The 17,206-nt window shown below is 52.9% G+C and overlaps 1 protein-coding gene across 49 annotated transcripts in view; it reads right to left on the reverse strand.

Moving 5' to 3' along the window:
- The window catches only part of LOC142906447 (uncharacterized), a 30,870-nt gene that overhangs the window by 9,511 nt on the left and 4,153 nt on the right, over positions 1–17,206 (reverse strand). For 45 of the 49 annotated variants that reach the window (XR_012930274.1, XR_012930273.1, XR_012930283.1 and 42 more), the window contains 2 exons: positions 15,665–15,767; positions 14,801–14,958 (listed from right to left, as the gene is read on the reverse strand). Coding sequence is in view for 17 of the 49 variants with exons in the window: in XM_076054190.1 (XP_075910305.1) it covers positions 14,801–14,958; positions 15,665–15,767 (261 nt within the window). In the remaining 32 variants the exon portion in view is untranslated. Of the gene's footprint in view, positions 1–14,800; positions 14,959–15,591; positions 15,768–16,969; positions 17,036–17,206 lie in introns of those variants that run through there. The other 4 variants (XM_076054188.1, XM_076054187.1, XM_076054185.1 and 1 more) reach the window with 3 other exon arrangements.

The following is a 17,206-nucleotide window of genomic DNA, read 5'->3' on the forward strand; positions in this document are numbered from 1 at the left end:
GTGTCGCACAAGACACCCATAAGCGCACATAGAGACACAGACTCCCAATGAGTTGTGATTAAACCTGATCCTCCATTTCAGTGAGTTGATGGTCTCAGCTCAATCACCGATGACTTACGTAAAGAACAATAGACTATTCTGGAGATACGACTCCTCTACTTAGCCTGGCACCATCAGTAAACCTCATGGCACCTGGGTTTCCCCCGTGACCTTCTGCACCTAGCCTGGCACCATCAGTAAACCTCATGGCACCTAGGCTTCCCCCGTGACCTTCTGCACCTAGCCTGGCACCATCAGTAAACCTCATGGCACCTGGGTTTCCCCCGTGACCTCCTGCACCTAGCCTGGCACAATCATTAAACCCCTTGGCACCTGGGTCTGTCATATGACCTGCTGCACATTGCCTGGTAACATCAGTTAACCCATAACACCTAGGTCTGTCACGAAACCTCCTGCACCTAGCCTGGCACCATCACTCAAACCCGTGGCACCTGGGCCTGCAGAATGACCTTCTGCACCTTGCCTGGCATCATCAGTAAACCCCTTGGCACATGTGTCTGTCCAATGACCTCCTACACCAACCATGTCACAATCAGACAACCCAAAGTACCTGGGTCTATCCTGTGATCTTCTGCAGCACATAGCCTGGCATTTTCAACAACCCCTTGGCACCTGGGGTTGTCCTGTGACATCCGGTACTTAGCCTGGCACCACCAGTTAACACCTTGACACCTGGGACTGTAGCGTGACCTCCTGCACATAGCCTCGCACAATCTATAAACCCCATGGCACAAGGATCTACCAGTTACATCCTGCACCTGGTCTGGCACCATAAGTCAACCCCTTGACACCTGGGTGTGTCCTGTGATATCCTGCACATAGCCTGGCACCACCAGTCAACCCCATGGCACAAAAGTCTGACATGTGACCTTCAGCACCACTCTTCCTGCCTGTACCCTCTCATCTCACTCTACCTCCCTCCACACACTCACCTGTCTCTCATCTCACTTTACTCCCCTCCACAAAGTGACTTGTCTCCCATTCTAGATTTGAAGTTTTCGTGACTGCAAAGATCCATACTCTTTAGTTCTTTCGGTAAAGTCACGTAGGTAAAAAATAAAATAAAGCAAAAAGTGAAAACTAAATCAAATCACGGCGTTTCGGAGGCAGCACAAGCTTCCGTCATCAGGTGGCAACAGTCACAGCAAAATTACTGTGGTGAGTCGAGAGAGCTGTTTGTGACAAGAGATTATATCGGGTAAGAAGGGGGGAGGAGCCAGGGAGGATGGATGCAGGGTGGGGGGGTGTTGGGGGACGGAGATTAGAGAAGCTCCTGGGCATGGTACTCATGTACCACGGATGGGGGGGGGGGGAGAGTGGGATGAGGGACAAATTTGCACGACTGAAACATTGCACGTCAAATTTCATAGTGATGGTAGTGTGTAAGGCTGGGAGTAAAAGACCTGAGATATGAATATAAACTATAAGGCAGTTAAAGTTTAACTTGGTTAATAACATCCTTCCAATGATTGCTCAATTGCTCAACACTCTCGTCCACTCACCTACCTCTCCCCTCTCATATCACTCTAGTCCACACGCTCACCTGTTTCTCCCCTCTCCTCAATCTACTTCCCTCCACAAACTCATCCGTCTCTCCCCACTCACCCTACTCGACTCCCCTTCACACTAACCTGTCTCTCCCCTTTCATCTCTCTACGCCCCTCCACACACTCACTGTCACTCCCCTCTAATCCGACTTTACTCCCTCCACATACTCTGCTGCCTGTCCCCTCTCATCTCACTCTACTCAACTCCACATACACAACTATCGTCCACTCTCATCCCATTGTACTCCCCTCCCCACACACACAATCACTTCCCCCTCATCTCACTCTAGGCCACAATCACCTGTCTCTCTCCTTTCATCTCATTCTACTCGTCTCCCCACTCACTGTCACTCCCCTCTCATACCACTGTAGTCCCCTCCACACACTCACCTGTCTCACACCTCTCATCCCACTCTGCTCACCTCAATACACTCATCCATCTCTCCCCGCTCATCGCACTCGAAACCCTCCACACACTATCCTGCCTCTCTCCCCTCTCTTCTAACTCTACTCCCCTCCACAAACTCACCTGTCTCTCCCTTATCGTCTAACTATACTACACTCCACACTCACCAGTCTCTCCCCTCATTTCCATGTACTCCCCTCCACACACTCACTGTCGCTCCTCTTGAATCCCCCTCTACGCCGCTCCACAAACTCCGCTTCCTCTGTACTCTCTCATCCACTGTGCTCCCCTCCCCACACTCACTAGGCTCTCACCTTTCATCTCACTCTACTCCCCTCACACACTAATCCATCTCTCTCCCCTCATCTCACTCTAGGCCACATTCAGCTGTCTCTCTCCCCTCTCATCTTACTCTAGGCCACACTCAGCTGTCTCTCTCTCCTCTCACTCGAGGCCACACTCAGCTGTCTCTCTCTCCTCTCATCTCATTCTACTCCTCTCCCCACACTCACTGTCACTCCCCTCGCATACCACTGCAGTCCCCTCCACACACTCCCCTGCCTCTACCCTTTCACCTCACTCGACTCCACTCCACACACTCACCTGTCTCGCCTCTTTCATCTAACTCTACTCCCTACCATACACTAACCTGTCTCCCCCTCTCATCCCACTCTACTCCCCTCCACGAACTCACTTGTCTCTCCCGTCTCATTTCACTCTAGTCCACACTCATCTGTATCTCCCATCTCATCTCACTACTCCTCTCCATACACTCACTGTCACTCCCCTCTCATCCCACTCTACTCCCCTGCCTCTCCCCTTTCATCTAGCACAACTACCCTCGACACTCACCTGTCTCCTCTCATACCACTCGACTCCGCTCCACACTCACCTAACCCCTCTCATCCCACTCTACTCCCTCAACAAACTCACCTGACCCTCTCATCTCACTCTACTCACCTTCACACACTCACCCGTCTCTCCCCTCTCATCTCACTCTACTCCCCTCCACACTCACCAGTCTCTCCCCTCATCCTAATGTTCTCCCCTCCACACACTCAGTCACTCCTCTCTCATCCCACTGTACTCTCCTCCACACACTCACCTGCCTCTCCACTTCCAACTTACTCTACTCCTCTCCACACACTCACCTGTCTCGCCCCTTTTATCTAACTCTACTCCCTACCATACACTAACCTGTTTCTCCCCTCTCATCTCACTCTAGGCCACAATCACCTGTCTCTCTCCTTTCATCTCATTCTACTCCTCTCCCCACTCACTGTCATTCCCCTCTCATACCACTGTAGTCCCCTCCACACACTCACCTGTCTCACCCCTCTCATCCCACTCTGCTCACCTCAATACACTCATCCATCTCTCCCTGCTCATTGCACTCGAAACCCTCCACACACTATCCTGCCTCTCTCCCCTCTCTTCTAACTCTACTCCCCTCCACAAACTCACCTGTCTCTCCCTTATCGTCTAACTATACTACACTCCATACTCACCAGTCTCTCCCCTCATTTCCATGTACTCCCCTCCACACACTCATTGTCGCTCCTCTTGAATCCCCCTCTACGCCGCTCCACAAACTCCGCTTCCTCTGTACTCTCTCATCCACTGTGCTCCCCACCCCACACTCACTAGGCTCTCCCCTTTCATCTCACTACTCGCCTCCACACACTAATCCATCTCTCTCCCGTCATCTCACTTTAGGCCACACTCAGCTGTCTCTCTCCTCTCTCATCTCACTCGAGGCCGCACTCAGCTGTCTCTCTCCTCTCTCATCTCACTCTAGGCCACACTCAGCTGTCTCTCTCTCCTCTCATCTCATTCTACACCTCTCCCCACATTCACTGTCACTCCCCTCTCATACCACTGCAGTCCCCTCCACACACTCCCCTGCCTCTACCCTTTCACCTCACTCGACTCCACTCCACACACTCACCTGTCTCGCCCCTTTCATCTAACTCTAATCCCTACCATACACTAACTTGTCTCCCCCTCTCATCCCACTCTACTCCCCTCCACGAACTCACTTGTCTCTCCCCTCTCATCTCACTCTAGTCCACACTCATCTGTATCTCCCATCTCATCTCACTACTCCTCTCCATACACTCACTGTCACTCCCCTCTCATCCCACTGTACTCCCCTCCACAAACTCACCCATCTCTCCCCTCTCATCTCACTCAAATCTGCTCCACACTCACCTGTCTCTCCCCTCATCTCAATGTACTCCTCTCCACACACTCACAGTCACTAACCTCTCATCCCACTGTACTCCCCCCCCCCCCCCCAACACACTCCCCTGCCTCTCCCCTTTGACCTCACTCTACTCCACTCCACATACTCACCTGTCTCCCCCTCGCATCCCAATCTACTCCCCTCCACAAAGTCACCCGTCTCTCCCCGCTCATCTCTCTCTACTCCTCTCCACACACTATCCTGCCTCTCTCCCCTCTCCTCTAACTCTACTCCCCTCCACAAACTCACCTGTCTCTACCCTCTCTTCTCACTCCACTCTGCTCCACACTCACCAGTCTCTCCCCTCAATTCAATGTACTCACCTCCACACACTCACTGTCGCTCCTCTCGAATCCCACTCTACGCCCCTCCACACACTCTGCTTCCTATGTCCCCTATCATCCACTGTACTCCTCTCCACACACTCACCTATCTCTCCCCTCTCATCTCACTACTCCTCACAACACACTGCCCTGTCTCCCCCTCTCATCCCATTCTACTCCCCTTAATAAACTCATCCCTCTCTCCCCGCTCATCCCCCTCTACGCCCCTCCACACACTCTGCTTCCTCTGTCCCCTCTCATCCACTGTACTCCACCTCCACACACTTCCCTGCCTCTTCCCTTTCACCTCACTCTTCTCCACTCCAGACTCACCTGTCTCCCCCTCTCAACCCACTCGACTCCGCTCCACACACTCACCTTTCTCACCCACCTCATTCCAGTCCATGCCCCTCCACACACTCCTCTGCCTCCTACCTCTCATCTCACTCTACTGCTCTCCATAAATTCACTTGTCTCTCCCCAATCAACCCATTCACTCTACTCCCCATCACATGCAAGAACCTGTCTCTACCCTCTCATCTCACTCTAGGCCACACTCGCCTGTTTTTACCCTCATCCCACTGTACTCCCCTCCCCACACTCACCGTCACTCCCCTCTTATCCAACTGTACTACTCTCCACACACTCCCCTGCCTCTCTTTGAACTCTACTCCCCTCCACAAACTCACCTGTGTCTCCCTTATCATCTAACTATACTACACTCCACACTCACCAGTCTCTCCCCTCATTTCCATGTACTCCCCTCCACACACTCACTGTCGCTCCTCTTGAATCCCCCTCAACGCCGCTCCACAAACTCCGCTTCCTCTGTACTCTCTCATCCACTGTGCTCCCCTCCCCACACTCACTAGGCTCTCACCTTTCATCTCACTCTACTCCCCTCACACACTAATCCATCTCTCTCCCCTCATCTCACTCTAGGCCACATTCAGCTGTCTCTCTCCCCTCTCATCTTACTCTAGGCCACACTCAGCTGTCTATCTCTCCTCTCATCTCACTCGAGGCCACACTCAGCTGTCTCTCTCTCCTCTCATCTCATTCTACTCCTCTCCCCACACTCACTGTCACTCCCCTCTCATACCACTGCAGTCCCCTCCACACACTCCCCTGCCTCTACCCTTTCACCTCACTCGACTCCACTCCACACACTCACCTGTCTCGCCTCTTTCATCTAACTCTACTCCCTACCATACACTAACCTGTCTCCCCCTCTCATCCCACTCTACTCCCTTCCACGAACTCACTTGTCTCTCCCGTCTCATCTCACTCTAGTCCACACTCATCTGTATCTCCCATCTCATCTCACTACTCCTCTCCATACACTCACTGTCACTCCCCTCTCATCCCACTCTACTCCCCTGCCTTCCCCTTTCATCTAGCGCTACTACCCTCGACACTCACGTGTCTCCTCCTCTCATACCACTCGACTCCGCTCCACACTCACCTAACCCCTCTCATCCCACTCTACTCCCTCAACAAACTCACCTGACCCTCTCATCTCACTCTACTCACCTTCACACACTCACCCGTCTCTCCCCTCTCATCTCACTCTACTCCCCTCCACACTCACCAGTCTCTCCCCTCATCCTAATGTTCTCCCCTCCACACACTCAGTCACTCCTCTCTCATCCCACTGTACTCTCCTCCACACACTCACCTGCCTCTCCACTTCCAACTTACTCTACTCCTCTCCACACACTCACCTGTCTCGCCCCTTTTATCTAACTCTACTCCCTACCATACACTAACCTGTTTCTCCCCTCTCATCTCACTCTAGGCCACAATCACCTGTCTCTCTCCTTTCATCTCATTCTACTCCTCTCCCCACTCACTGTCATTCCCCTCTCATACCACTGTAGTCCCCTCCACACACTCACCTGTCTCACCCCTCTCATCCCACTCTGCTCACCTCAATACACTCATCCATCTCTCCCTGCTCATTGCACTCGAAACCCTCCACACACTATCCTGCCTCTCTCCCCTCTCTTCTAACTCTACTCCCCTCCACAAACTCACCTGTCTCTCCCTTATCGTCTAACTATACTACACTCCATACTCACCAGTCTCTCCCCTCATTTCCATGTACTCCCCTCCACACACTCATTGTCGCTCCTCTTGAATCCCCCTCTACGCCGCTCCACAAACTCCGCTTCCTCTGTACTCTCTCATCCACTGTGCTCCCCACCCCACACTCACTAGGCTCTCCCCTTTCATCTCACTACTCGCCTCCACACACTAATCCATCTCTCTCCCGTCATCTCACTTTAGGCCACACTCAGCTGTCTCTCTCCTCTCTCATCTCACTCGAGGCCGCACTCAGCTGTCTCTCTCCTCTCTCATCTCACTCTAGGCCACACTCAGCTGTCTCTCTCTCCTCTCATCTCATTCTACACCTCTCCCCACATTCACTGTCACTCCCCTCTCATACCACTGCAGTCCCCTCCACACACTCCCCTGCCTCTACCCTTTCACCTCACTCGACTCCACTCCACACACTCACCTGTCTCGCCCCTTTCATCTAACTCTAATCCCTACCATACACTAACTTGTCTCCCCCTCTCATCCCACTCTACTCCCCTCCACGAACTCACTTGTCTCTCCCCTCTCATCTCACTCTAGTCCACACTCATCTGTATCTCCCATCTCATCTCACTACTCCTCTCCATACACTCACTGTCACTCCCCTCTCATCCCACTGTACTCCCCTCCACAAACTCACCCATCTCTCCCCTCTCATCTCACTCAAATCTGCTCCACACTCACCTGTCTCTCCCCTCATCTCAATGTACTCCTCTCCACACACTCACAGTCACTAACCTCTCATCCCACTGTACTCCCCCCCCCCCCCCAACACACTCCCCTGCCTCTCCCCTTTGACCTCACTCTACTCCACTCCACATACTCACCTGTCTCCCCCTCGCATCCCAATCTACTCCCCTCCACAAAGTCACCCGTCTCTCCCCGCTCATCTCTCTCTACTCCTCTCCACACACTATCCTGCCTCTCTCCCCTCTCCTCTAACTCTACTCCCCTCCACAAACTCACCTGTCTCTACCCTCTCTTCTCACTCCACTCTGCTCCACACTCACCAGTCTCTCCCCTCAATTCAATGTACTCACCTCCACACACTCACTGTCGCTCCTCTCGAATCCCACTCTACGCCCCTCCACACACTCTGCTTCCTATGTCCCCTATCATCCACTGTACTCCTCTCCACACACTCACCTATCTCTCCCCTCTCATCTCACTACTCCTCACAACACACTGCCCTGTCTCCCCCTCTCATCCCATTCTACTCCCCTTAATAAACTCATCCCTCTCTCCCCGCTCATCCCCCTCTACGCCCCTCCACACACTCTGCTTCCTCTGTCCCCTCTCATCCACTGTACTCCACCTCCACACACTTCCCTGCCTCTTCCCTTTCACCTCACTCTTCTCCACTCCAGACTCACCTGTCTCCCCCTCTCAACCCACTCGACTCCGCTCCACACACTCACCTTTCTCACCCACCTCATTCCAGTCCATGCCCCTCCACACACTCCTCTGCCTCCTACCTCTCATCTCACTCTACTGCTCTCCATAAATTCACTTGTCTCTCCCCAATCAACCCATTCACTCTACTCCCCATCACATGCAAGAACCTGTCTCTACCCTCTCATCTCACTCTAGGCCACACTCGCCTGTTTTTACCCTCATCCCACTGTACTCCCCTCCCCACACTCACCGTCACTCCCCTCTTATCCAACTGTACTACTCTCCACACACTCCCCTGCCTCTCTTTGAACTCTACTCCCCTCCACAAACTCACCTGTGTCTCCCTTATCATCTAACTATACTACACTCCACACTCACCAGTCTCTCCCCTCATTTCCATGTACTCCCCTCCACACACTCACTGTCGCTCCTCTTGAATCCCCCTCAACGCCGCTCCACAAACTCCGCTTCCTCTGTACTCTCTCATCCACTGTGCTCCCCTCCCCACACTCACTAGGCTCTCACCTTTCATCTCACTCTACTCCCCTCACACACTAATCCATCTCTCTCCCCTCATCTCACTCTAGGCCACATTCAGCTGTCTCTCTCCCCTCTCATCTTACTCTAGGCCACACTCAGCTGTCTATCTCTCCTCTCATCTCACTCGAGGCCACACTCAGCTGTCTCTCTCTCCTCTCATCTCATTCTACTCCTCTCCCCACACTCACTGTCACTCCCCTCTCATACCACTGCAGTCCCCTCCACACACTCCCCTGCCTCTACCCTTTCACCTCACTCGACTCCACTCCACACACTCACCTGTCTCGCCTCTTTCATCTAACTCTACTCCCTACCATACACTAACCTGTCTCCCCCTCTCATCCCACTCTACTCCCTTCCACGAACTCACTTGTCTCTCCCGTCTCATCTCACTCTAGTCCACACTCATCTGTATCTCCCATCTCATCTCACTACTCCTCTCCATACACTCACTGTCACTCCCCTCTCATCCCACTCTACTCCCCTGCCTCTCCCCTTTCATCTAGCGCTACTACCCTCGACACTCACGTGTCTCCTCCTCTCATACCACTCGACTCCGCTCCACACTCACCTAACCCCTCTCATCCCACTCTACTCCCTCAACAAACTCACCTGACCCTCTCATCTCACTCTACTCACCTTCACACACTCACCCGTCTCTCCCCTCTCATCTCACTCTACTCCCCTCCACACTCACCAGTCTCTCCCCTCATCCTAATGTTCTCCCCTCCACACACTCAGTCACTCCTCTCTCATCCCACTGTACTCTCCTCCACACACTCACCTGCCTCTCCACTTCCAACTTACTCTACTCCTCTCCACACACTCACCTGTCTCGCCCCTTTTATCTAACTCTACTCCCTACCATACACTAACCTGTTTCTCCCCTCTCATCTCACTCTAGGCCACAATCACCTGTCTCTCTCCTTTCATCTCATTCTACTCCTCTCCCCACTCACTGTCATTCCCCTCTCATACCACTGTAGTCCCCTCCACACACTCACCTGTCTCACCCCTCTCATCCCACTCTGCTCACCTCAATACACTCATCCATCTCTCCCTGCTCATTGCACTCGAAACCCTCCACACACTATCCTGCCTCTCTCCCCTCTCTTCTAACTCTACTCCCCTCCACAAACTCACCTGTCTCTCCCTTATCGTCTAACTATACTACACTCCATACTCACCAGTCTCTCCCCTCATTTCCATGTACTCCCCTCCACACACTCATTGTCGCTCCTCTTGAATCCCCCTCTACGCCGCTCCACAAACTCCGCTTCCTCTGTACTCTCTCATCCACTGTGCTCCCCACCCCACACTCACTAGGCTCTCCCCTTTCATCTCACTACTCGCCTCCACACACTAATCCATCTCTCTCCCGTCATCTCACTTTAGGCCACACTCAGCTGTCTCTCTCCTCTCTCATCTCACTCGAGGCCGCACTCAGCTGTCTCTCTCCTCTCTCATCTCACTCTAGGCCACACTCAGCTGTCTCTCTCTCCTCTCATCTCATTCTACACCTCTCCCCACATTCACTGTCACTCCCCTCTCATACCACTGCAGTCCCCTCCACACACTCCCCTGCCTCTACCCTTTCACCTCACTCGACTCCACTCCACACACTCACCTGTCTCGCCCCTTTCATCTAACTCTAATCCCTACCATACACTAACTTGTCTCCCCCTCTCATCCCACTCTACTCCCCTCCACGAACTCACTTGTCTCTCCCCTCTCATCTCACTCTAGTCCACACTCATCTGTATCTCCCATCTCATCTCACTACTCCTCTCCATACACTCACTGTCACTCCCCTCTCATCCCACTGTACTCCCCTCCACAAACTCACCCATCTCTCCCCTCTCATCTCACTCAAATCTGCTCCACACTCACCTGTCTCTCCCCTCATCTCAATGTACTCCTCTCCACACACTCACAGTCACTAACCTCTCATCCCACTGTACTCCCCCCCCCCCCAACACACTCCCCTGCCTCTCCCCTTTGACCTCACTCTACTCCACTCCACATACTCACCTGTCTCCCCCTCGCATCCCAATCTACTCCCCTCCACAAAGTCACCCGTCTCTCCCCGCTCATCTCTCTCTACTCCTCTCCACACACTATCCTGCCTCTCTCCCCTCTCCTCTAACTCTACTCCCCTCCACAAACTCACCTGTCTCTACCCTCTCTTCTCACTCCACTCTGCTCCACACTCACCAGTCTCTCCCCTCAATTCAATGTACTCACCTCCACACACTCACTGTCGCTCCTCTCGAATCCCACTCTACGCCCCTCCACACACTCTGCTTCCTATGTCCCCTATCATCCACTGTACTCCTCTCCACACACTCACCTATCTCTCCCCTCTCATCTCACTACTCCTCACAACACACTGCCCTGTCTCCCCCTCTCATCCCATTCTACTCCCCTTAATAAACTCATCCCTCTCTCCCCGCTCATCCCCCTCTACGCCCCTCCACACACTCTGCTTCCTCTGTCCCCTCTCATCCACTGTACTCCACCTCCACACACTTCCCTGCCTCTTCCCTTTCACCTCACTCTTCTCCACTCCAGACTCACCTGTCTCCCCCTCTCAACCCACTCGACTCCGCTCCACACACTCACCTTTCTCACCCACCTCATTCCAGTCCATGCCCCTCCACACACTCCTCTGCCTCCTACCTCTCATCTCACTCTACTGCTCTCCATAAATTCACTTGTCTCTCCCCAATCAACCCATTCACTCTACTCCCCATCACATGCAAGAACCTGTCTCTACCCTCTCATCTCACTCTAGGCCACACTCGCCTGTTTTTACCCTCATCCCACTGTACTCCCCTCCCCACACTCACCGTCACTCCCCTCTTATCCAACTGTACTACTCTCCACACACTCCCCTGCCTCTCTTTGAACTCTACTCCCCTCCACAAACTCACCTGTGTCTCCCTTATCATCTAACTATACTACACTCCACACTCACCAGTCTCTCCCCTCATTTCCATGTACTCCCCTCCACACACTCACTGTCGCTCCTCTTGAATCCCCCTCAACGCCGCTCCACAAACTCCGCTTCCTCTGTACTCTCTCATCCACTGTGCTCCCCTCCCCACACTCACTAGTCTCTCCCCTTTCATCTCACTCTACTCCCCTCACACACTAATCCATCTCTCTCCCCTCATCTCACTCTAGGCCACACTCAGCTGTCTCTCTCCCCTCTCATCTTACTCTAGGCCACACTCAGCTGTCTCTCTCTCATCTCACTCGAGGCCACACTCAGCTGTCTCTCTCTCCTCTCATCTCATTCTACTCCTCTCCCCACACTCACTGTCACTCCCCTCTCATACCACTGCAGTCCCCTCCACACACTCCCCTGCCTCTACCCTTTCACCTCACTCGACTCCACTCCACACACTCACCTGTCTCACCTCTTTCATCTAACTCTACTCCCTACCATACACTAACCTGTCTCCCCCTCTCATCCCACTCTACTCCCTTCCACGAACTCACTTGTCTCTCCCGTCTCATCTCACTCTAGTCCACACTCATCTGTATCTCCCATCTCATCTCACTACTCCTCTCCATACACTCACTGTCACTCCCCTCTCATCCCACTCTACTCCCCTGCCTCTCCCCTTTCATCTAGCGCTACTACCCTCGACACTCACGTGTCTCCTCCTCTCATACCACTCGACTCCGCTCCACACTCACCTAACCCCTCTCATCCCACTCTACTCCCTCAACAAACTCACCTGACCCTCTCATCTCACTCTACTCACCTTCACACACTCACCCGTCTCTCCCCTCTCATCTCACTCTACTCCCCTCCACACTCACCAGTCTCTCCCCTCATCCTAATGTTCTCCCCTCCACACACTCAGTCACTCCTCTCTCATCCCACTGTACTCTCCTTCACACACTCACCTTCCTCTCCACTTCCAACTTACTCTACTCCTCTCCACACACTCACCTGTCTCGCCCCTTTTATCTAACTCTACTCCCTACCATACACTAACCTGTCTCCCCCTCTCATCTCACTCTAGGCCACAATCACCTGTCTCTCTCCTTTCATCTCATTCTACTCCTCTCCCCATTCACTGTCACTCCCCTCTCATACCACTGTAGTCCCCTCCACACACTCACCTGTCTCACCCCTCTCATCTCACTCTACTCCCCTCACACACCAATCCATCTCTCTCCCCTCATCTCACTTTAGGCCACACTCAGCTGTCTCTCTCCTCTCATCTCACTCTAGGCCACACTCAGCTGTCTCTCTCCTCTCTCATCTCACTCGAGGCCACACTCAGCTGTCTCTCTCTCCTCTCATCTCACTCGAGGCCGCACTCAGCTGTCTCTCTCCCCTCTCATCTTACTCTAGGCCGCACTCAGCTGTCTCTCTCCTCTCTCATCTCTAGGCCACACTCAGCTGTCTCTCTCCCCTCTCATCTCACTCGAGGCCACACTCAGCTGTCTCTCTCCTCTCTCATCTCTAGGCCACACTCAGCTGTCTCTCTCTCCTCTCATCTCACTCGAGGCCACACTCAGCTGTCTCTCTCCCCTCTCATCTCACTCTAGGTCACACTCAGCTGTCTCTCTCCTTCATCTCATTCTACTCCTCTCCCCACACTCACTGTCACTCCCCTCTCATACCACTGCAGTCCCCTCCACACTCCCCTGCCTCTACCCTTTCACCTCACTCGACTCCACTCCACACACTCGCATGTCTCGCCCCTTTCATCTAACTCTACTCCCTACCATACACTAACCTGTCTCCCCCTCTCATCCCACTCTACTCCCCTCCACGAACTCACTTGTCTCTCCCGTCTCATCTCACTCTAGTTCACACTCATCTGTATCTCCCATCTCATCTCACTACTCCTCTCCATACACTCACTGTCACTCCCCTCTCATCCCACTCTACTCCCCTCCACAAACTCACCCATCTCTCCCCTCTCATCTCACTCAAATCCGCTCCACACTCACCTGTCTCTCCCCTCATCTCAATGTACTCCTCTCCACACACTCACAGTCACTAACCTGTCATCCCACTGTACTCCCCTCACACACTCCCCTGCCTCTCCCCTTTGACCTCACTCTACTCCACTCCACATACTCATCTGTCTCCCCCTCTCATCCCAATCTACTCCCCTCCACAAAGTCACCCGTCTCTCCCCGCGCATCTCTCTCTACTCCTCTCCACACACTATCCTGCCTCTCTCCCCTCTCTTCTAACTCTACTCTGCTCCACACTCACCAGTCTCTCCCCTCATTTCAATGTACTCACCTCCACACACTCACTGTCGCTCCTCTCGAATCCCACTCTACGCCCCTCCACACACTCTGCTTCCTATGTCCCCTATCATCCACTGTACTCCTCTCCACACACTCACCTATCTCTCCCCTCTCATCTCACTACTCCTCACAACACACTGCCCTGTCCCCCCCTCTCATCCCACTCTATTCCCCTCAATAAACTCATCCCTCTCTCCCCGCTCATCCCTCTCTACGCCCCTCCACACACTCTCCTTCCTCTGTCCCCTCTCATCCACTGTACTCCACCTCCACACACTTCCCTGACTCTCCCCTTCTATCTTACGCTACTCCTCTCCAAACACTCACCTGTCACCCACTCTCGTCCCACTCGACACCTCTCCACACACTCCCCTGTCTCTCCCCTCTCATCCCACTCGATTCGCCCCCACAAACTCACCTGTCGCTCCCCTCTAATCCCACTAGACTCCCATCCACACAATTGTATCTTACCTCTCATCTCACTGTACCCCTCCACACACTCCCCTGCCTCTCCCTTTTCACCTCCCTCGAATCAGCTCCACACTCACCTGTCTCACCCCTCTCATTCCCCTCTACTCCCCTCAGAAAAATCACCTGTCTCCTCTCATCTCACTCTACTCTCCTCCACACACTCAACTGCCTCTCCTCTCTCATCCCACTCTACTCCCCTCCACAAACTCACCCGTCTCTCCCCGCTCATCTCACTCTACTCAGCTCTACACTCACCAGTCTCTCCCCTCATCTCAATGTACTCCCCTCCACACACTCACTGTCGCTCCTCTGGAATCCCACTCTACGCCCCTCCACACACTCTGCTTCCTCTGTCCCCGCCCATCCCACTCTACTCTCCTCCACACACTCCCCTTCCATCTTACTCTACTCCCCTCCACAAACTCACCTGTTTCTTCCCTGCGAGTTTGCGTTGCATTGTAGCCATGCCAGCTGCCCCGGGGAGCGCCAGGACCTGCGCGCAGTTCCAGGTAGGCGAGTGGCGCCGCTGGTGTTGAGTTCCCACCACACTCGCCGCGCCACAGCTGGGTGCAGACCCCAGCTGCGCTGTAGGGGCGGGGGGCAGACACAGAGAGAAGCAGATGCTCGCCGATTGATTCGCTGCTGGGTGGACGACGTGGCAGCGCATCGACGTGCAGAGGGGGAGCGCAGGAGGGAGGAACAGGATCAGGATCTGCCCGAGCAGACTCCCACCACAGGGAGTTCATGGAATATTCTTGATTCCTCACAGGATACGGTTGTTCTTGCTCTATTTCACCCTTGCAAATGCTTCCAAGCTCCTCTCTCGAGTCCTCACCTGGTGACATAAAATCAACTCTGGGACACTTAAGAATCGTGTCTGGTTCACAGGTGTGTTTCTGGGTCGTGCCGCGAGGCGTGGTTCAGCACGATGAGCGACGTCTTGCTCCACGTGTTGGGAGCTCGTGCAGGAACTGTGGGGAAGGCGGTGTTGGTGGGCGGGGACAATCGGGGTGGGACGGCTTCACGAGTAGCGAGACAACATATAATGAGGACGCCTGTCTCCACGGCTGCATCGCATCGTAACAGCAATGCCGGCGATTGAACTAAGACACCGTGAGGCGGGTGCCGCCACATTTGGATGTTTGACGACAAATTCCATTACTCGTCACAGATTAGCATCATGTGGGAGGAAACCGGAGACCCCGGGAGAAAACCTGCCATGTGTAAGTGGAGACAAGAGGCTGATATTTAGGAATCCACTGCACATGTATCACGTGTCGCTGTGCACCACCTGCCCTTCCCGCACGCGTTCTGGGAGTAGTCGGTGAGCCGGTGGCTCCACGCACCGGCGACGATCGTGCAGATCGACTCTCCGCCACCGGGGGGTCCTGGTCCTGGAACAACAACAACAAACACGAAGATTCCCCCATAGCCTCAATGCTACGTTGGGGCAAGTGCCGAGTTGAAACCACGTGCTGAGTTTGTATGGTGTCTCCCTTTTTTGCAGAGTGTAGAGTGTGAGCGAGTATATATCTGTTTGGGAGCGTGTCTGAGTGTGTGATAATGTACAAATGTTTGCGAGTGGGGAGCAGTAGCGTAGTGGCGTGAACCCAGCGAACCGAGTTCTATTCCTGCTCACGACCATTATCAGTGACAAATATACAAACCTGTTCCGAGCCTCCCCTAAATCAGCCTTAAATGAGTACAGGCAGTTCCTGGGTTACGGAAGACCCGACTTTATGAAAATGAAATTTGATTTAAAGCTTTCGTGACTGCAGGGATTCATATTCTTGGTTCTTTTAGTGAGAATTTTATTGTTTTATGAAAATGCTCTGATAAATGCATAAAAAAATTAAGATGCAGAAATGTTTGCATAAGTTAAGCGCAAATAGTGCAGCGCGGTGAGGTTGCGGATGAATACCGCGGAGGGACGCATAAGGCACGCCGCCTTACGCCTCACTCCACCAAAACGCCTCCTTCACCAAGCCCCACCACGATTATGGGCAATGTAATTTTTGTATACCATTACATTATTGTTTGTTCTCTATGCTTCGAATTATCTTTTCCCCCATGTTTCTATTGTTAGGTTTTTACTGTATTTAATGTGCGTGCATGTGTGTGCGTGTGTATGTAAAGTCTAGGCCTAGCCTAATGCACGGTAAACAAACATTCGGAAGTGACTGCTTTCTGTTAACGATTTTTATTAAAATGTTTCGTGGTATTCATAAACAATTGGATCCAGAATATGTCCCATTAGTTTAATTATGGGTAGTGTTATTCGATTAAATGAAAAACGAATATGAAGTGCAGAGTATGTAGAGCAATAGAATATAGGTAGCAATAGAAAACAGCACAATACAGTCCTGAGGGAAAACGAACTAGTATTCAGGTAGGGGAGGCACAACTATTTCTGGCTATTGGATTTTAGCTTTAATTCAGGGACAAATTGTTCAATTACTGACATATGGAAAATTCGGGTTACGGATCGTTCTCAGGAACCTAACCCTTTCGTAACCCGGGGACGACATGTACCTGGTGCTGTGTGTAAAACATCAGCACTGGGGAGACTAAGCCAGGTGTGGTGTTGGCCACCCACCCTCTCGTGTGATGTGTCGACCTTCACAGGTGCTCTCGAACAGCACTTTTCCCAGGTAGCGTGTGTCTGCAGATTGCCCGATATGATATAATCACAACTTTCTGGACCACAGAGGACACGTGCTGCAGGATTGGAAGGATACCTTAGTGGTCCCCCTCTATAAGGGGGACCGTACTACCGGAGCATCTTCCTACTCAGCGTGCCGGGAAAGGTCCTAGCAAAAAAATGTTCAACATC

This window comes from Petromyzon marinus, chromosome 64 (genome assembly GCF_048934315.1).
Source record: "Petromyzon marinus isolate PM22_M1 ecotype Great Lakes invasive population chromosome 64, UKy_Petmar_22M1.pri1.0, whole genome shotgun sequence".
Classification (NCBI taxonomy): Eukaryota; Metazoa; Chordata; class Hyperoartia; order Petromyzontiformes; family Petromyzontidae; genus Petromyzon; species Petromyzon marinus.